Source organism: Pseudochaenichthys georgianus, chromosome 22, assembly GCF_902827115.2.
Source record: "Pseudochaenichthys georgianus chromosome 22, fPseGeo1.2, whole genome shotgun sequence".
NCBI classification, from domain to species: domain Eukaryota; kingdom Metazoa; phylum Chordata; class Actinopteri; order Perciformes; family Channichthyidae; genus Pseudochaenichthys; species Pseudochaenichthys georgianus.
This window is the reverse complement of record NC_047524.1, coordinates 227,182-249,537: the sequence shown is the minus strand read 5'-3', so window position 1 is coordinate 249,537 and position 22,356 is coordinate 227,182. Positions and strand designations below refer to the sequence as shown.

The 22,356-nt window shown below is 41.8% G+C and overlaps 1 protein-coding gene across 1 annotated transcript in view; it reads left to right on the top strand.

Moving 5' to 3' along the window:
* ehd4 (EH-domain containing 4) overlaps window positions 1–22,356 on the top strand; it is a 48,493-nt gene that overhangs the window by 16,319 nt on the left and 9,818 nt on the right. The window contains exons 4-6 of the mRNA XM_034111643.2: window positions 11,809–11,975; window positions 12,277–12,410; window positions 12,549–12,660. Of these exons, the coding sequence (XP_033967534.1) occupies window positions 11,809–11,975; window positions 12,277–12,410; window positions 12,549–12,660 (413 nt within the window). The remainder of the gene's footprint in view (window positions 1–11,808; window positions 11,976–12,276; window positions 12,411–12,548; window positions 12,661–22,356) is intronic.

Genomic DNA, 22,356 nt, shown 5'->3' with positions numbered 1-22,356 from the left:
GTCAATTTCAAAGATAATTTTAAGTCAAAAAAATTAAAATGTGTCGTAAAACTGTGAAGTAACACTTCGTGTGAAACCGCTCAATGAACTACATCTCCCGTCTCGCACCACACACCAAGACGGCGTCACGTTGAAACATTTCACTTCTTTCTTTCAGAATGAGGCGGAAAGTATTCAAAGAGGTGGAAATCACTCCAAGTCTGGGCACGTTGAGAGCTGTGCACACACAAGGGGAGTTAGTCGGTTCCTGAGAGCCAGCATGCGGGACCGGGACTCTGGGATTTGTAGTCTTTCTAGTTGCGTATTTTTCATCGTCTTATATTTCAACAGTTTTACGACAAACTGTGACTTTTTTGACACGGAAATTATTATTTAAGATTGACAAACATCATGTGTGTAATTCGTGGCACAATTCAAACGGGATCGAGAGATAATCTTTCTCTCCATTGACTTCAATGCATAATTTTTCCGAAATAAGGTCCCATGGGGCGGAAGTAGATGGGCGGGACTTCACCTCTCTATGAGGTGAAATGCTTCTTCTGACCCAGTAATTAGAGATAAATAATATATGCAATGGATTTGAAATGCAGATAAAGCAGAGTTTGATTTGTTACTTTTGTCTTTCACACAGTTTTTTGGAGTTGTGTAGAAAGAAGTATAAATACGACTCGAGGTGCATAACTAATTACATTTCACTTGATAGAGGCTTTTATCCAAAGCGACTTACATACATTCAGTGCTGTGGACAATTTGGGGTGAAGTCTTTCAGGGACACAACGACATGCTGACTGCAGTGGGGTTTGAACCTGTGACCTCCTGATCCGAACACCAACGCACAATCCACTGCGCCACACGACTCCTATACTAACAATAATATATATTAAAGGCTAAACATCTTAAAAAATTATCCTTCCCTCCAACTCAAATGCAACACCAGTCAAAGAGAATCACCAGTACTTCCTCCTGCAGCCCTGAACAGTATTCGATGACACAGCTTTGCAGCCGAGTCTCAGTTCTTTGGGTTTAACATTAGAGTCGTGTTGTCTGCACATGTTGTTCAGGGTGGAGCTGCTGCTGCTGTTCAGACCATGCCACCGTCAGAGGGTGGAGTGTCAGCGCTGTTCACATCACATTTAAACAAGCATGGTCGTTAAATGTGCACTTTTCTCTTTTGTTGGTTATTTTTTGTCTTTCTATTTCTTAATATCCTCCTTATTTATCTTCATTAGAAGCCACTTCACATATATGTTCGTTTCTATTAATTACACTTTTCCTTCGTTATGTTATCCTTTCTTTCTTTCACTTAATTTCTCTTTCACTTTTCTACTATTAATTATCTTTACTTCACGTATATAAGCATCTACTATTAATTATCTTTACTTCACGTATATAAGCATCCCCTTTTCTACTATTAATTATCTTTACTTCACGTATATAAGGATCTCATTTTCTACTATTAATTATCTTTACTTCACGTATATAAGCATCTCCTTTTCTACTATTAATTATCTTTACTTCACGTATATAAGCATCTCCTTTTCTACTATTAATTATCTTTACTTAACGTATATAAGCATCTCCTTTTCTACTATTAATTATCTTTACTTCGCGTATATAAGCATCTCCTTTTCTACTATTAATTATCTTTACTTCGCGTATATAAGCATTTCCTTTTCTACTATTAATTATCTTTACTTCGCGTATATAAGCATCTCCTTTTCTACTATTAATTATCTTTACTTCACGTATATAAGCATCTCCTTTTCTACTATTAATTATCTTTACTTCACGTATATAAGCATCTCCTTTTCTACTATTATTCAATACATGTATTCCTCCAAATTAATACATCTCAGTTTGTCACTTTTCCTCCCTCCCCTTCTCTTCACTGCTTTTCCCACTTCTGATGTTTGAATCTCTGTATTTCCTTGAGTCACTGTTGGATCTGAGCCTTACTTACTTTTTAAATCTGACAGCTCGTCCTCCCTCTTTCAGCCAACATGTCCTCCCTTCTTCCTCTCTATTATTTCTTTCTCTGTAGTGCAGTTCTGTTTTCACTGGTTTGCTTCAGGTCTACTAAATGAACTCAATGACCAACATTACATCACTGCTCTACAGCAGGAGAGGACTCTTTAAAGTAGAGACACAACATACTGATATACACCTGAACATCAGCAGGAGAGGACTCTTTAAAGTAGAGACACTACATACTGATATCCACCTGAACATCAGCAGGAGAGGACTCTTTAAAGTAGAGATACTACATACTGATATACACCTGAACATCAGCAGGAGAGGACTCTTTAAAGTAGAGACACTACATACTGATATACACCTGAACATCAGCAGGAGAGGACTCTTTAAAGTAGAGATACTACATACTGATATACACCTGAACATCAGCAGGAGAGGACTCTTTAAAGTAGAGACACTATATACTGATATACACCTGAACATCAGCAGGAGAGGACTCTTTAAAGTAGAGACACTACATACTGATATACACCTGAACATCAGCAGGAGAGGACTCTTTAAAGTAGAGACACTACATACTGATATACACCTGAACATCAGCAGGAGAGGACTCTTTAAAGTAGAGACGCTACATACTGATATACACCTGAACATCAGCAGGAGAGGACTCTTTAAAGTAGAGACACTACATACTGATATACACCTGAACATCAGCAGGAGAGGACTCTTTAAAGTAGAGACGCTACATACTGATATACACCTGAACATCAGCAGGAGAGGACTCTTAAAGTAGAGACGCTACATACTGATATACACCTGAACATCAGCAGGAGAGGACTCTTTAAAGTAGAGACACTACATACTGATATACACCTGAACATCAGCAGGAGAGGACTCTTTAAAGTAGAGACACTATATACTGATATACACCTGAACATCAGCAGGAGAGGACTCTTTAAAGTAGAGACACTACATACTGATATACACCTGAACATCAGCAGGAGAGGACTCTTTAAAGTAGAGACACTATATACTGATATACACCTGAACATCAGCAGGAGAGGACTCTTTAAAGTAGAGACACTACATACTGATATACACCTGAACATCAGCAGGAGAGGACTCTTTAAAGTAGAGACGCTACATACTGATTATACACCTGAACATCAGCAGGAGAGGACTCTTTAAAGTAGAGACACTACATACTGATATACACCTGAACATCAGCAGGAGAGGACTCTTTAAAGTAGAGACGCTACATACTGATATACACCTGAACATCAGCAGGAGAGGACTCTTTAAAGTAGAGACACTACATACTGATATACACCTGAACATCAGCAGGAGAGGACTCTTTAAAGTAGAGACGCTACATACTGATATACACCTGAACATCAGCAGGAGAGGACTCTTTAAAGTAGAGACGCTACATACTGATATACACCTGAACATCAGCAGGAGAGGACTCTTTAAAGTAGAGACACTACATACTGATATACACCTGAACATCAGCAGGAGAGCACTCTTTAAAGTAGAGACACTATATACTGATATACACCTGAACATCAGCAGGAGAGGACTCTTTAAAGTAGAGACACTACATACTGATATACACCTGGACATCAGGAGGAGAGGACTCTTTAAAGTAGAGACGCTACATACTGATATACACCTGAACATCAGCAGGAGAGGACTCTTTAAAGTAGAGACGCTACATACTGATATACACCTGAACATCAGCAGGAGAGGACTCTTTAAAGTAGAGACGCTACATACTGATATACACCTGAACATCAGCAGGAGAGGACTCTTTAAAGTAGAGACGCTACATACTGATATACACCTGAACATCAGCAGGAGAGGACTCTTTAAAGTAGAGACACTACATACTGATATACACCTGAACATCAGCAGGAGAGGACTCTTTAAAGTAGATACGCTACAAACTGATAAAGCAGTTTAACACGGCTTGCATGCTGTGCAATGAGTAAAGCTGTAACACCTCACCAACGTCCCTTATCTCTCATGTTTCCTCTGCTCTGCACACATTCTTTCCTAGACAGAAATACAGTATGCTCCAGCTCTGAGGGGGAAGCAGTATTGTTAGACTGAAGGTGTTTCCCTTTGAACAGGAAGTGGAAAAAAAGAAGTAATCATCGGTATGGTAACGCAACGAGCAGGAGAGCTTTATTTTTGCGTTGGGATGTAACGAGGCTCAGAGGTGCAGGAAGTTTCCCGACTGATGTATTTACCACACACACACACACGCACACACACACGCACTCACGCACACACACACACACACACACACACACACACACACTCTCTCTCTCGCTCTCACACACTATCTCTCTCTCACACACACACACACACACACACACACACACTCACACTCACACTCTCTCTCTCTCTCCCACACACACACACACACACACTCACACAGCATCACGTCGGCTCTGACAGCACCTGACCCTGCGTCTGTAACCTGACACTGAGGGAGAAACGGTTCCTCCCCCGCTGCTGACTCCTTCACACATCATGTATTCACGAAGGTGTCGCGGACTCTGAGGACATTATTCAGCATTGTCTGCGGTGAAACACGAGCAGTGATCTGTTCCTGATAAACGGCACACACGTGGAGTGAAAGACTCTCCACAGCACGTTTAATGATTACGATGAAGAAGTGTTTACACATCTCTGCAATCTGTGTCTGTATTTACACAGACAGGAGCGCTTCCTTTCGTCTCCAGATGTCGTCACCACATCCTTCTTTTCTGTTTAGATTTCATAACAAATATAATCTACTTTAAACAATCTACACACAAACAATTACTCCGCAAAAAAATACTCAACACTTTAAAGAGGCCCTATTCTGCTTGTTGGGGTGTTCCCTCTCCTGTCGTGTTTTATAGGTTTTAGTGCAAGTTAATGATCTCTGTTCTCTCCCTCTTCTGTCCCAGGAGAGGCAACATGCACATATGAACCTGACAATTAGCAGAGTATGTTGAACGAGCTCGCACACACACCACACACACACACACACACACACACACACACACACACACACACACACACACACACACACACACACACACACACCACACACACACACACACACACACACACACACACACACACACACACACACACACACACACACACACACACACACACACACACACACACACACACACACACACACACACACACACACACACACACGGAGACAGACAATGAAGTGTGGGCCGCCCTGTGACCTTGATGTCATGATGAACTCAGCAAAAGGTGTGTGTGTGTGTGTGTGTGTGTGTGTGTGTGTGTGTGTGTGTGTGTGTGTGTGTGTGTGTGTGTGTGTGTGTGTGTGTGTGTGTGTGTGTGTGTGTGTGTGTGTGTGTGTGTGTGTGTGTGTGTGTGTGTGTGTGTGTGTGTGTCCACACAAACACTCAGAGGTGTGTCGCCCTTTAGTGGTGTTGTAAATGTGGACAGCAGCGCCTCCATGTCAAATGTTGCGGTTGACATCTGATGCAGGACACACACACACACACACACACACACACACACACACACACAATTGATTGGAAATGCTCAGTAGAGGACGGTGCATTTAAACAAATAAAAACGACTTTATTTGATTTAATTGTGTATTGAGAAACTCATAGTAAAAGTGTAGATGATGGTGTGTGTGTGTGTTTAAGGGTGACCTCTACGACAAATACACACATGTGTGTCAGAGGAAAGTTCAGCCGAGGCAGAATCCAGTGTGTAGTTTTAGAGATATCCTGTCAGGAAGTGACACACACACATGGAGTTCTTGTTTTTAGATATTTCCTCTTTACCCTCTGGCGGTGCTCCATGCCCATCAGCATGTCTGAAAGAAGTTTAATTGTATGTTTTTCTATCCTGCGCTTATATCATTAAATTCCTAGAACATTTGGTATTAAAAATACAATCAAATAAAACAACAATTCAACAAAAACAAAACACTTTCTCCAGTTAAATCGTCATTCATAACAAACTTAAGTAATTTTCTTGTATAAATTGAATTGAGCGTTTCAGGTCAATTATAAGACGCGTTGTCGGTAAGGTAGGGAAGTGCTTTTAAGGGCAGCTGCCATTAAAAGAAGCTAGCTTTGCTCAGTGAGAACCAGGGTTTTATTTTCAGTAGTCAAACAATTAAAAAGGGAATACCCTAAAAAGCACCATAGGGCCTCTTTAAGCTAAATATACCGTGTCTTGATGTCTAAATTATATACCCTAGTCAAGCCTGCTCGACAGGGATGATCCTGATCCAGATCCAGAGGTGCAATAGGACTAAAAGAGAGACTTAAGACAGAAAACGGCACAATATGAACAACACAAAATGACCACAAACTTAAAAAAGAATTATAAATTATCAAACGGACATCAAAAACATTAATTAGGGATTTAAATCAGCAAACAGTACAACACTAGAAAGAGACACAAGATGACCACACACACACACACACACACACACACACGTTCATTTTCATTAACTTTACTTTTAATTTAATATTACATTTTCTGTTGGTTTCAGAACCATCTCCAGTCATATCCTGCCGAGTGTCCCCACATGTCACGTGACCTCAGTTATATAGCAGCAGGAGAATAACTGGATTAACTGCTCAGTGGGAATCACAGAAAGTCTGCTTTTAGTTTTCCTCCTCTAACGTTTACGTCCGCAACTTGCAAAATAAAGTGTTCCAGTTTAAAACAGCAGCCATGGATGTGATCCAGTGAAGAGAGGCAGCACGGCAGGACAAAGAAATGTTTCCAGTTCAAGTTTTAAAGCTTTTGTCTCCGAGCCGAGTGTCACCCAGTTTTAGAGGAACCACACCCAGACTGCTGCCACATTTCACTTTGCGCACGCACACACACACACACACACACACGCACACACACACACACACACACACAGGCTGACGTCAGCAGCACTGACAGATCGAGCTTCACCATGCTGAGGGTTCAGGGAGATCACAGCTCCTGAGAGGACATGTTGAAGTAGATGTGTTTTCTGCTTCTCGGTGTAGACGTTTCATTTGACCACCTGCTGTGTCGAGGTGTTGACCTCTGTTTGTTTCGTTAGAAGTGCATGGGTTCATCCTCAACTCCTTTGTCCTCCAAATCTAATTTCTTACAAGATACACTGACATATGGGTCAGCAGATGTTTGTCTGCCTAGCGACAGCCGTATTAAATACACACACACACGCCCTCACACACACACATACACACACACACACACACATTTAAAGGCACAGTATGGCAGCTGTAATGCCCTCAGTGCACTCTGTTGTCTGGCGTTCAGTTGCATGTTTGTATTTCCCTCTCTGGATATTGGAAAGCTTCACAAAACGCCTCCAGTAGTGTCAGAGAATGGACGTTCACCAATTCATTACAGACACCCGGGTGAAGAGACTCAGACATCAGCTGGTTTTGTTCAGAGTTGGAGGGCGTATGAATGCTGAAGAAAACTGGGGGCTTTAATTCCTCAGAAGATGGAATATATGAGGACATATACTTGTACATTCGCAGTAGTTTCACCTTTCAGTGAGCGCATGTTATGTGTAAAGATAAGAGCTGTAAAGATTGAATAATAAATGATTGCCATGTACTTATACTTGACTATCGATGAACCCTTCATGGGAAGACATGCCTTACATCCAAAGACCAAAGCAACAAACGGATAATCAGTATATACTCAGTATACTATATGATTCTCTCCAGAACATTATTAGTTGTTTTAAAATTGGTTTAAACATCTACATTTTCCATCACACAAGTAGAATTTCTTTATCTTAATTTTCCTTCACCTTGTGTGTTCAGCATCAGAATCAGAAACGGGTTTATCACCAGCTGGTTGACACGTACGAGGAATTTGACTTGGTGTCGTGGTGCGTACATAAAAGTTAAAAAGAACTATAATGGCATAAAATAATAGTAAAATATAGCAGCATTTACATAGAAATAGAATGAAATAAACTATGAAAATAAATTCGGCAGTAATGTACATCCAGTGTGAGAAATAATCAATATATTGTGCCGGTTAACGGACATAATTTACTGTAGCAGTGTTTTCCCACGGACCGGATGTGGGCGACATCAGGGCCCTTTCTCATTTCTCTAACTCCCCTCCTCGACTCCTATCCTCGATACTTAGTCCCGCCCACAGGAGATGCGAGCAGAGGAGCCGAGGAGGGGAACCGAGGAGAGAGGAGGGGAAGCAGCAGGCGGTTAGAGAAATGAGAACTCCTCTCCTCTGAGCGGTCATTTCAAAGAGACGTCCATTAATGATGACAGGAGGCACAGCAGCCTCTGTCTGAGGGACACATGTGTTCATGACGACTTATATATTTACTTTGATTCATTCACAGTGCGGTATAATGAGACAATAATGGCTACAGATGCGGACACACACACATATATATATGTATATATTTATATAAATATATACAATTTCAGAATCAAGCAGAGCACTCTCATAATAACGTAACACTATCAGAGACTGGATATATCCCCCCCCCTCTCTGGTCGCTACAATGAGGGAAATAAATTACGGGCCAAAAGTTTTATTTATAAGTATTAAAAGTAAGCAGAGGACACCAAACCAACTGACACCTGTCTGTCCGCTGCATCGACGCACACACTGTACCACACACACACACACCACACACACCTCCACCACACACACGCATATACAGGTCCTAAAACAGGCTACAGCCGTGGTGTATTTTATTGTGAAGCACTAAATGGTTTTAGAAAAATATCGACTCTTTGTTTGTAGATATCTACTAAACTAAAGCAAAAAGAGTAGGCCTGTTCTACTGAGCGATATATATTTTACACACTGCTCTGCTTTCTGCAAGGACCTCACAGCTGTTCTCTCTGGAAACATCGCGTCACGATGAAAGCAGGTTCTAAAATAATATCCAGGGGATGCATGCAGAGCTGTCATTGGCTGAGATAAGTCCGGCCGTGCGTCACGACTCTTTGAAACATCTCTGTTGCCGGAAATGCATCCGCGAAGGAGCCGTGGAGGACCCATCAGTGTATCCTCGGTTATAGCTCCTCGACGCTCGGTCCTCGAAGTGCATTTAGAGAAATGAGATGTCCTTCAACATGGCACGCTGAAATTCATTTCCGGGTCACTACCGGAGGACCGAGGAGTCGAGGAGTCGAGGAGGGGGATTTGATGAAATGAGAAAGGGCCCAGCTTTCAGGCTGTTATTGTTGTTAGCCTCACAGTAGCATGCAGCTAATAGTATGTCGTGTATATGAATATAAGGAGAATGACTTGTAGAATTAAACACTAAACACACCGCTTCCAACTGTCACTCATCAACGCTGCATTACTACGATTATTATGTGTTTAATGACCAACAAAGAAGAAGACTTGTATAATAAAATGGCTACGTCATCACAGGACTACAGAAGAAGACCCGCCGCCGTCAGCCAATGGAAGAAGACTTGATACGAGTGGGAACATATAAATGCGATGATTGATGCACCTGTAGATAGCTAACTGCTCATGTGGACTATGGACCAGTGCTGTGTTCCCTTGTAAACCTACTACTATTGCATTACTAAATACTGTTTAACTTTTCGAGAAGCTTCCTGAGGCCTGTACTACGAATCCAGTTCAACATACCCTGGATATGTTTGAGTTAGCTGGTTTACCTAATCCAAAAAATCTCGCTAAGCGGTCCTACAACGCTAGTGTTTCGTCAATTTAATGTGTTGCTTAAAATAATACTTCAGCATACAGTCTGTGACGCTGAGAGTGTTGCGCGGCCAGATACGGCTCAGCTGACTCAGATCAGGAGATATGTGATACATTATGAAGTGATATGAATGATAATAATAATACATTTTATTTCAAAGCGCTTTTCCAGGTGCTCAAAGACGCTTGACAGTGGTTTGATAAAACATGATAAAATAGAATAAAAAATAGAAATACAAAATAAATGAATATTAAAACAGCAACACAGCATAATTCACAAATTAAAAGCCAGTCTGAAGAGGTGTGTTTTGGTCAGTGTTTTGAAAGTGGGGGGGTCGGTGCAGTCTCTGATGTGTGGTGGAAGGGAGTTCCAGAGGGCAAGGCCGGATTAGTACCTCCAGGGGCCCCTGGGCACTGAGCGCTCATGGCCCCCCCCCCCCCCCCAACCCACGTACCAACAAGTAACACCACGCCTACCCAATCCTACCAACATGACCAATATTTAAAATGTTCAGTCAATCTGGCATGTCAAACCGCACACCTGTTTGTCAAAAGCAGGGTCCTGAGAGACACAGGGAACTTCCGATGAACTCGAACCTTCACCCTGCTCTGCGACGTCCTCGTCAGGCTCGTCTTCATCTTTTTCCTCCTCTTCTACCCGCTGCTGCGTTAGCATGCTAGGTTCAAGGCTAACATTGCTCGCTAGCTCAACAACATCCTCCATGACCGCCGCCACTGTTCCTTGTGGTTGTTGCTGGCCTATTTCGTCACTTTTTGCTTTTTTGAAAAAGCAATTTATTGTTGGCAAATTTTTTAATGCAGCCGCCACTCTCTCTTCTTTTTCTTTCTTTTCGCAGCCCCGCTGGGCGTTTGGCTACCGGCACCATCCATGATTTCTGCTCACGTGACATGAGTGAGGGTGGGGCTGTGAGTCGGCTATACACCGCCGCCGCGTAGTAATAAAGTTGAGCGCATATAGTGAGACCTACAGTACAGAGACCGTTTAGAAAATATATTAATTTGACCCTATAGAAAAGCTGTGTTATTTATAGCGAAGAGTGAGTGTCATTTAAAACAATCTATGATGAGTGAGGTTGTGCCCGGAAAATAAAAATAATAATAAAAAAAAAAATACATTTTTTGTTGTTGTAATCTTGTCACTGAGGGCCCTCTTTGCTCAAGGGCCCCTGGGCACTTGTCCAGGTTGCCCATATGGTTAATCCGGCCTTGCCAGAGGGTGGGGGCAGCGATGGAGAAGGCTCTGTCCCCCCAGGTTCGGAGCTTGGTTCGTGTGGGGATAGAGAGGAGGTTCGCTTCTGATGAACGAAGGCTGCGGGAGGGGGTGTAGCGGTGGATCAGGTCGGTGAGGTAGGGGGGGGGGCTGGTTATTGAGAGCTTTGTGTGTTAGCAGAAGGATTTTGAAGTGTATTCGTTGACGGACAGGGAGCCAGTGCAGGTTTTGAAGGACGGGGGTGGGTGAGGAGGCGGGTAGCGCAGTTCTGGATGTAGGCCTATTGCAGTTTATTTAGAAGTTTGGATGATGAACGCGACATATAATATCGACGTCTGCACTACGTAATGTTACTTTGATCCGGTTACTGATGTTGTGGCAGATATTTAAGTGCTTTCTTAACGCTAATGTTATAATAGTCAGACTGCTCTGAAGATGGAGGTGATATTCTATTAATGTTCACGTTCACACAGTCTGTGATTTTTGCCGGCCGTCTTTCCTGCGACGGCAGTTTTTCTGTATTTCCTTTCTCCTGTAATATGACTTGATCGCTTTAAACTCCGCACACTGAGCTCTGATTGGTCAGCAGGCGGTGCTTTCACTGAGTTGAGCTCTTATCCTGCAACCTAACCTGCTCCGGAGCAGGTTAGCCGTTCAGCATCAGTTACCATGGAGATCTAGCCGCTAAAAAGAGAACCAGCGTCGTAGGACCGGAAACCCAGAGTTTTCCCTGAAGTTAGCCTGCTTAGCGAAAATCCAGCTTCGTAGTACAGGCCTCTGGTCTTCTTTAGACCAACTCTTGGTCTTCAAAACGAGAATACCTCACACCAGCCATGCTAATGAAAGGGTGAACTTCCTGTGTGCAGGTTATGACTTCACGGAGGTCTTGCGGTGGTTTGGAGAGCGCGTGGATCGGATCATCCTGCTGTTCGACGCTCACAAACTGGACATCTCTGACGAGTTTTCCGAAGCCATCCAAGCCTTCAAAGGACAAGACGACAAGATCCGGGTCGTCCTCAACAAGGCCGACCAGGTGAGAGGGCGAAGAGGGGATCAATGCATCTGATTTGATTTGAAAATAATAATAATGAAATGAAACATGAGAATTATTATACTATACAAACTTAAGCCGTGTCAAATTGATAAACACAAATATTACTGATTTACAAATTATATATAAATAAATAAACTACACATCCGAAAAGGAGTGGGAGGAGTTTATTTAATCCCACCCCTTCTCCCAAAAACTAAATTATTAACATATACATTTTTGTTTTGCTTCACATGAAGCCATTGTTCGAGTTATAGATTAACCTCTCTCCCTCACCTGCCAGGTGGACACGCAGCAGCTCATGAGGGTTTACGGCGCCCTCATGTGGTCGCTGGGGAAAGTGATCAATACTCCGGAGGTGGTGAGAGTCTATCTGGGATCCTTCTGGGGCAAACCCCTGCAGAACAGTGAGAACAGGTCAGATATTCATTCATTCAGAAAATCCCCCGTTCCTTCATTTATTCCTGTTATTCATTCACACGGACAACAGATGTATTTTTGTCTTCTTTCACTTGTGTTTCTCCTCGTTAACTGATTCACTCGTTCACTCCCCAGGCGTCTGTTTGAGGCGGAGTCTCAGGATCTCTTTAAGGACATCCAGAGTCTCCCGAGGAACGCGGCGCTGCGTAAACTGAACGACCTCATCAAGAGGGCGCGGCTGGCCAAGGTGAGGCAGGAAGTCACGTGTTGTGTTTGGAGTTTAACACCCAGAGACTGGAATGTTTGTGTTTCGAAAACAGAACGAGGGCCGGGGGTGTGAACACTCAGTTAGATCAGGGGGGTCGAACTCAATTTCATCGCGGGCCGGTTGTAAGTTTAAGACTATATAAATATTTAATATAAATAAAATGATGTATTATATTACATGTTTGCCTCTGCATTGGATTAATATCGGATAGGGTAATAACTTCATAATTAACTACGTCTGAAAGCAGAAGTCTAGGGCAAATAATTGCAAGTCTCTTCAGTGAGAATGTCACAAAATTATTTAAAAAGGAAAGCCCCAAATTCTGGGGAAAAAAGCCACATCTTGAGAAAAAAGGCATATTTTGAAGAAAAAAAGTCAAATTCTGAGAAAAAAAGACATCTAAAAAAAAAAATCATATTTGAGATGCATTGTGGGACATGTAGTTGATGGGCAACGTGCTTCTGTAAATCGGCATGTACCCGTATAATAAACATATTATATTCTTTCAGAGCTCTTGTGGGGCCGCATGAAATTAAGTCACGGGCCGGATTTGGCCCCCGGGCCTTGAGTTAGATGATTCAGTTTAATCTCTTAGCATTCAGTACAGACAGTGAAGGGGTTAGCCTGCATTCATTCATTGTTTTATTCATTCATTCAAAAGTTCAGAAACATGCATTCATTCATTTACTTTTTGTTAATTGATTAATTGATACGAAAACCACTTAAACAGGTCGTCAGATATCAAACATCAGGGGGTCCGCGGGGTCTTAAAAAGTATTAAGAGTTGATAAATCAATTTAGCGAAAATGAAGGCTATTAAAAAGTATTAAAGGGCATTTTCCAAGGTTTTACATGTTGTAGCTTGTCTTCAATAAGTATCTGAATGGTCCAAAGAGGTTGTGTTCTGCAGTCTGCCTGAATGTAGTCATGGCGTAGGTGTGTCGTGAGATTCTGTGGAGTTTATTGATGGCATCTCGTTGGGTTTGACGTCATCTGAACAGGACGTCGTACGCTCACTGCTTGATAGCGCGAAGGTCCGTTTACGCCGGTTGCTAAGCAACATCGTTATGGGGAAATGCAAGTCTGCGTCCAAATAGTTGGAAGATAAGGAGGAAGCACAATCGATACTGTATATAGTCAATGTGAGGTAAAGTGTGTCGCCAAGGTAACCGGTTAAAACTCAAAGTGGAGATGAGGTCTTAAAATGTATGGAAAGGGTCTTAAAAAAGGTCTGACATCTGACTTCAGGATTCCTGCAGATATGTTGTGGTCATTTATTCTTTACATTGCATTTAGCTGACGCTTTTATCCAAAGCGACTTACAATAAGTGCGTTCGACCAGGAAGACACAACTTGAAGAAAACAGAATCATAAAGTACATCAGGTTTCATAGAGCCAAGCATTTCAAGTGCTACTCAACTGGCTTTAGAGGAGCCAGTCCTTTATTAGTATATAAGTGCTTTGTTAGCAGTTCTATCCTCGAGGTGGAGTCGAGAGAGATGAGTTTCAGTCTGGAAGGTGTGTGAGCTTTCTGCCGTCCTGATGTCAATGGGAGCTCATTCCACCATCTTGGAGCCAGGACAGCAAACCCACGTGTTTCTGCTGATGGGATTCATTCATCTACTTATTTGAACCTGCCAAATGTTGATATTGATTAATTGAATCATTCAGTCATTAGATTAGATTAGATTAACCCACACACTCCATGTTTCTGAAAGCCTGCAGTTCAGTGCTCGAGTCCGTGTTTTAACTTAGTCATACTTTGCAAAGCAAGCTGCACAAATGAGACTAAGTTGGAAAACAGAAGTGAGATTTAAAATAGAAGAACAAGAAATGTATCTTCTGACACGTGATCCAGAGAAACGGATGGCTTTAAACTGAACTCAAGAACTTTGGAGTTTATTTCCTGAGGTGTTTGTGGTTCTTTTGAAACCTTCTGAGGTGGAAAGGAAGCTCTGAATAATAAAACAGAAGTGAGTTTGAGATGTTGGCGTGTGAAAGCTGAGGGAGCTGCATCGGTGTTTGGAGGTAAATGTTTCTGTTGTTCAACCTTCAGGAAAAGCTGTTTTAGTTTTTCTTTGTGATGGTTGTTTATAGTTCTGACATGCATACTGATTGTTTGTGTCTTCTCTCGTCGTAATGCGTCTCTTTGTAGTCATTTGTTCGTATTTTTAAGTCTATTTTAGTCGCTTTTGTGTCTATTTTAGTCGCTTTTGTGTGTCTTTACTTAAGGCCCGGACACACCGGGTCGATTTCGGCCGTCGATGGATGTCTGGCCGTCGATGAGCGTCCTGTCGCCCTACTCAGATTGGTGTGTCCCGCACCGTTGTGTCTTTCCGGCACCTTCCGGCTGTCGGCAAAATAAATCACTCTGATTGGCTGCTCAGCTTAGATAATCAGTGAAAGCGAAACGAAAGTGAAGAAGGCACACACAGACGGCTATTATTTTCCATTTTCCAGTACCGCACTAGACATGTTTTCGATTATAAGTCGTTATGTTTATTTTTTATTTATATATTTATTTGACAGGGACCGTGCACACTGATTGACATTTCTGTAAATGCGCCAGAGTTAGCCAACAGGCTATTTTTCGTCTGTAGTCCCTGGACAGATGTTGAAAGTCATCCTAAAAACAAAAATTCACTTCAAATAACAGGTAAATACAATCAGTAAAACAACATTCATTATATTATGATAAAAGCATATATTAAAAACTAAACTAAAATACATATTCACAAAGCAGACAGATAGCAACAGGTCAAGGCACATGTACAAACAGAGCGTTGTAAAGTACAGATTGTGTTGATGTTGACACAGTCTGTGATGGACGAGAGGGAAAATGGAACGCACGCTATTTGTTGTTTGTTTATATCACGGTCTGTTCTTCTTCTCTCGGTTATCACGCAGTCTGTCTTCCGGTTGTTGCCTCTTTTGAATGACGAATACACACTACCGCCGCCTGCTGGTAAGGAGAGCTATTGCCACTCGTGAGGCGACACAACAGTCGGGTCCATCGAGACGTGTTCTTTGGTGTCAGTTTGGTGTGTCAGGGCAGGGCCGGCCCTGACCAATTTGCCGCCCTAGGCAAGATTTTAGCTGGCGCTCCCCCCCCCAAAATGCAGACACTCACTATGATTCGCACGTGCATGGTTGTGGCATGACCACAAAAAGAGAGATATTGACACAAGATGTGTGCAACTGTATTTAGGTTCCTATCCATTTGAACATGATTTAAGTGGGGGGGGGGGGTTCCTATAGGGGGGTCCGGGGGCATGCACCCCCGGGAAGACTTTTTTTTTTATATTGAAGTTAAAAGCATCAATCTGGTGCACTTTGAGAGCAACATTAGGAGATCTATGGAAACATCTCTCAACACCCATATGAAACAGAACTGTAAGCAGATTTTCTTTTTCTTTATGGATATTTTACAAATCACTCCCCTTTCAAACTGTATTCTTGTTTATTAATAACAACTTTTTTGTACTGTCAGCATTTTATACCTGTTTTTCACCTGTTCTCTTATTCTTTTATAACTATAATGATCATATAAAGGTGTGCCTTTACCTCACTGAGCTGAGGTTATCAGAGCCTCTCAGTCTTTCAGGAGAGAGCTCTCTAAAGCTCTCCCCCCGCTTACACAGTAAATTCCAATGTTAATAAAAGAAGCTGTGTACGTTTTTTGGGAGTTTGATTTATTTTAAATAAATACAAATACAAAATTAAAACCTATAATTGCACACTAAAACCATTATTTCAAAAAAAGAACAATTTCACATAAACCTTTGGTTTTTACTGGGGCTGGGGCAGTTCAACTTGATTTTGGGGGGGGGGGGGGTGTGCCATAGTTTATGGGTGCTGTACGCAATATAGGCGTATTTCTGTTAGTATAAGATAATAAGATGTACTTTGTTGATCCAAAATCGGGAAATTGTGTTATGAAATAAAAAAATATATATATTTTTTTTATTTCTAACTTTTTTTTTTTCGGCGCCCCCTATGGGTTGATGCGCCCTTAGCATTCGCCTATACTGCCTATGCCGAGGGCCGGCCCTGTGTCAGGGCCTTTAGGGTTTTGTTTCCTTGTGGTTGTTTTGCATTTCTTTTAGAGCCGGGACTCGATTAAAAAAATTAGTCTAATTAATTAGAGGCTTTGTAATTAATTAATCGAAATTAATCGCATTTTTAATCAAATATACATATTTGACCTGAGAACAGTGAGAAGCAATTTTCACATGGATTTTACTCCAAGTGGTCTACAGTCGAGTGCATGACATGCCCTGTGGGCCATCTAAGCTAATGTACAGATGGCCCTGAGCCCAATAGAGATTGCCCTGAAAAATGCATGCAGACGAAATGGCACGAAGGGTTTGGGGGGCCTCCGTCCCCAAATGTTGATTTCTGCAGGTCTTAGATGCTGTCTGGTTCTCTAGACTGAATTATAAGATGAACCACCACAATATTATATTGTACAATTTCAATGTTATTCTTCATTTCACTCGTTTGTTCTTGTTTGCTCGCTTGCATGCCCTGCATAGCTATAAGAAATACTTAAGTTGTTGGTCAAAACACTTTCCATCTGATGAAGGCAAATGCCTTCCCAGATGGAAAAAAGTAGAAAACATTACATTCAGTTATACCTGCCAAAACAAACATTATTTACACTATTATGTTTGTAATGTTAACTACTGTAAGTTGGTCGAACGAATGCCTCCTCATCCGGAAGCTGACCGAGCAGACCCGAGCAGCAGTCGAGAGGAGCCGAGCGCATCCGCGAAGCACACGTCAGAGTTCCCGTTAGCCGGCAAATCTAAATATCTTCGGTCAAAATAATTTCCCTTTAGAGCAATACCGCTTCAGTTGCGCCACTTGTGTGACAGACAAGAAGAGTGTGTGACAGACAAGAATAGTCAACTCTAATGTCTAACACTTCATGTGGAGAAAGAGATGTCCTGTATGGTGCTGCGTACCGGTACGCCGAACCGGTACTGGACTTGTAAAAAGTTTCGGTTCAAGTCCGGTTAAAACCGGAACGTCAGGAACCGGTACTTGGACTCGCAAAAAAACTAGCACTTACGTATATTCTGGTGTCTGTGGTTATTTAAACATTCCCTGATACACGTTATTCAGCGTCAATAAATGAGTGCTAATCCCAGTGTGCTCGGTGTACAACATCACATGTCATTTCACCTTCGATTTACGGTTTGAAAACGTAGAATTTCGCCACATGCTAATGCTAACCGGAAGTGAAGACTTTTCAGAATAAAAGTTTTAAGTTAATAATGTGAACTTTCGGTTTTTTCAGAATAAAAGTGATTTAAATTAGTGTTTTTAATTCAAAATTACGCCATATCAACATTGATTTTAATTTCTAACAGTATGTATTGTAGAGTTGTAGAAAATACATGGTGCACAGACAGTACAGTACACTCTGACTGTACAGTCACTAGAGTGTAGCCTATAATGTATATTAGGTGTGTAACAGTGTGATGCGTATAGTCTACTCTACACTCTACCTTTCAGCAACGCTTTAGGGATTTAGGCTCAGTCAGCTCAGGGACTGTTTGGTTACTTTAGTTTGGTAAATGAAATAAATGTTTGAACTTTGTAGTAGTTCACTGTAGTTGCTGTCATAAGTCATTTGTAGACTAAGTGGCACATTTGTACTTTGTAGAGAAATGTAGACACAAGTTGGAAGGGAGCACAATAAACCTGATGAGTTTGAATTTGAGTTGATTATGAGTTAATTTTCAATTGATAATTAGCTCACAATAAGTTCACTTTAGTTACTCACACAACTTGACACAAGCCATGGGTTCAGGTCCGGACTTATAAGTCCGGACCTGAACCTGAACCTCTGGACTTGAGTCCGGACCTGAACCTGAATGTGAGTCCAGGTACGCAGCACTAGTTCTGTATGGGTTGATTGTGCGTTGATCTGTTGGTAATGCCTCGGGGCTCCGGTGGGCATGTAAACAAATGCATAATGCTGCGCTATACGTGGTGGCATCCAGTTGCATAGCGACACGTATTGTGTAGTTGTCTTTTAATAAGCAGGTAGTCATATCATTAGCTAGAACTAGCTGGATCTGATCGATATGGACATAAACGCGAGTGAAGTCTAATCTGACGGGAGAGAGAGATCAGCTGCTGCTGACGACTCGAGACTCGACACGCAGCTCTGCATAATCGCATGCAGCGGTGAGCGGAACAAAACACACACTTCAGGTTAGAATATCACACGTAGCTATTTTAATTACCTCTCAAACTAGCTAAACTAGTTATAGATATGTTTAGTTTTACTGTCGGGTCACTCATTACTGGATCCGCGACCTGCATGATACTGGCATAATAGATTGCCCGATCGGGCAACCAGCAGGTGAGGCTTCATTGCCCGAGCTAAACACTAGATGGCCCCGGGCCATCGGGCAGTCCTTAATGTCGAGCCCTCCAGGGAGCCAGGGAGCTGGTTTTCTCTCAGACGTGGACTTACTTATGCTGGCCCTGAAACCAGTCATCTGGTTGAATGTGGGTTGGGTCAGGGTGTGGTTCCTTGCACTCGGAGTCGGGCTAACGTCCACGCTAGCTGCTACATGCTAGCTGCTACATGCTTTGCATTTAGGTGATACTTTAGGCTTGATGTCCTGCGGTGATATGCAAATTCTTTTTTACATAATTTGCACACAGCCGTGCTCTTATCGACGCTTCCATCCGTCCGATTTTTAAAACAAAGTGTCCCATCCACGGGGCCGACCAAAGCGGTCTCATCAGCTTGTTCGTTCATGTTTGACTATTGTTCACCGTGGTTTGTTGTTGTTTGAAGTCCCATGCTGAAGTCATGAACGTTAGTTGGTGCTCCAGTATAATCGGTACGCCTGAAACTCATCCAGTGAGAAACGTTCCGCTCTGCAAAAATAAGTGCGATTAAAATGCGTTAATTTTTTTAACGCGTTAATTGTTGTGTAATTAATTAATCTGAATTAACGCGTTAAAGTCCCGGCCGTAATTTCTTTGTATCCGGTTGTTGTCTTTTTTTTAACCTTTTAAAGCCCTTTTTGTACTACGAAGCCGGATTTTCGCTTGGCAGGCTAAATTCAGGGATAACTCTGGGTTTCCGGTCCTACGACGCTGGTTCTCTTTTTAGCGGGCTAGATCTCCATGGTAACTGATGCAGATCATTTTTAGTCTCATCTTCGTTGTTACATCTCTCTTTAAGTGATAGGTGAATGGCAGGAAGGTAATAGTTTTGTGTCTATTTTAGTCTCTTTTTATTTTTTTAGTGTCTTTACTTATAGTTGTATTTCCTTATGGTCGTTTTGAGACACTTTTAGTAGCTGCTTGGTGTCTTTTTGGTGTCTTTTTTTAACCTTTTAAGCCACTTTTTTATGCTTCCTTGTGGCAATTTTGAATTTCTTCCTCGTGTGACATGTTGTAGGTGAAGAGGAGGAAGGCCCCTCACACTTTGGGCCCCTGGTAGTCCGTTCAGTAACCCCTCCACACCGGTGTCATATTATTGAATGCATGTGGGAGTTCAAGCTAAGCTGTAATAAATGACTTTTCGCAAACAAATATCTTTTAAAACGTTCCCTCTGACCACTGGCTCATCAATCAGATCGCATTTTTGTTCCTGATAAAATATTGATTAATGATACTAACGCTCATAAATCCACTGACCTCAACCCCTCCCTCTCACCTCCTCACTTCCTTCCACCTCGTATAATGGCCAGTATGAAGGATTGAAGCGTCTCTCCCCTTCCTCCTCCTCTTCCCCCTCCTCTTCCCCCTCTGACCTGACGCCGCTCAGTCTCCTGTTCTGTTTTACTCCCAAAATTCCTACTTCATTAATGTCTTCCAGACTTTAAGTTATATGTCTTTTCACACTTTTATTCTCTCCCTTTAGGCCTCTTACTTGTGTGTTATTAGTTGATTGATCGGCTGCGTTGTTGTTGTTGTTGTTCTTTTTAATTGCATAGGCTGTAAATAAGAACATTTCCTTGCATAATAAATCTGAACCTCTTTTAGGATTTCAGTTTTGACATGGAGTGAGACATCTCAAAAACTACTCGACGAGGAGGTTTTCTGCTGTGACAGGAACATAAGCTTATAACATGTCAGAAAGCTATGAGATATAAAATACACAATACGTTATGTCTTATATATTATGAGATATCAAGTCTAGTTTCGACACTTCAATTCTAATGTATCAGATATTAACTCAAACTTTGACTTCTTACCAAATCAAATGTATGATTTATAATGTCAAATTCTTACTTTTTAAATCAAATTTGCAATTTTCAGTCCCGAAATGCAATTTTTAACATCAAATGTTTGATATGTAAAAATAAATTCTGACTTTTAAAATCAAATTGGAGATATTTAGTCCAAATCTTCACTTTTTTATTCTAATATGAGAAACTAAGGATAATTTTTGACTATATAAGTGAACATTATGAGATATTAAGCCAAATTAAGAACGTTTAAATCCAGTTGTATGAGACATTAAGTTAAATGTAAGACTTTTTTTAATATATTCCTTATATTTAAGGAACTAAGTCATTAAGATGTAAGATTAGGTGAAACTCACGAGACAGAAAGTGATTAGATGTTATTTTACCTGTCCTCCTTCTGTCTGTGTCTACTTCCTGTCTGAGCTGTGATTGAGGAAGCTGTTACAAACATTACTGTTGTTGAACGAAGCTCTGCCAAGGTGTGTGTGTGTGTGTGTGTGTGTGTGTGTGTGTGTGTGTGTGTGTGTGTGTGTGTGTGTGTGTGTGTGTGTGTGTGTGTGTGTGTGGTGTGTGTGTGTGTGTGTGTGTGTGTGTGTGTGTGTGTGTGTGTGTGTGTGTGTGTGTGAGGCCCCGTATCTCGAGGAACAGTCACGTTTCTGTTACTGAAGGAATAAGTCCTGAAACCTGGATATGAGTCAGCATTTTACCACTTCCGGTTCCCTCGTGTCGGAATCAATTGTTTTTGAGTGTTTTTGGATGGATATGATCTGTAGTTAACACAAGCTGAAGAGATTCTCATGTTTTATTTTACGACATCAAATACGTCAGTTAATACCCAACTGGTGAATTAAAAAAACATTGGTTGATAAGTGTCTAAATTAAACAACTAAACGTCATCACGCCCAACTTTAGCCACCTTTAGCTTAGCGGTGGTGATGTGAAGTCATGTGACCGTGCTGTAGTTCCTTTACAGCCCAACATTAGCCGCCTTTAGCTTAGCGGTGGTGACGTGAAGTCATGTGACCGTGCTGTAGTTCCTTCATAGCCCAACATTAGCCACCTTTAGCTTAGCGGTGGTGACGTGAAGTCATGTGACCGTGCTGTAGTTCCTTCATAGCCCAACATTAGCCACCTTTAGCTTAGCGGTGGTGACATGAAGTCATGTGACCGTGCTGTAGTTCCTTTATAGCCCAACATTAGCCGCCTTTAGCTTAGCGGTGGTGACGTGAAGTCATGTGACCGTGCTGTAGTTCCTTCATAGCCCAACATTAGCCACCTTTAGCTTAGCGGTGGTGACATGAAGTCATGTGACCGTGCTGTAGTTCCTTTATAGCCCAACATTAGCCGCCATTAGCTTAGCGGTGGTGACGTGAAGTCATGTGACCGTGCTGTAGTTCCTTTATAGCCCAACATTAGCCTCCTTTAGCTTAGCGGTGGTGACGTGAAGTCA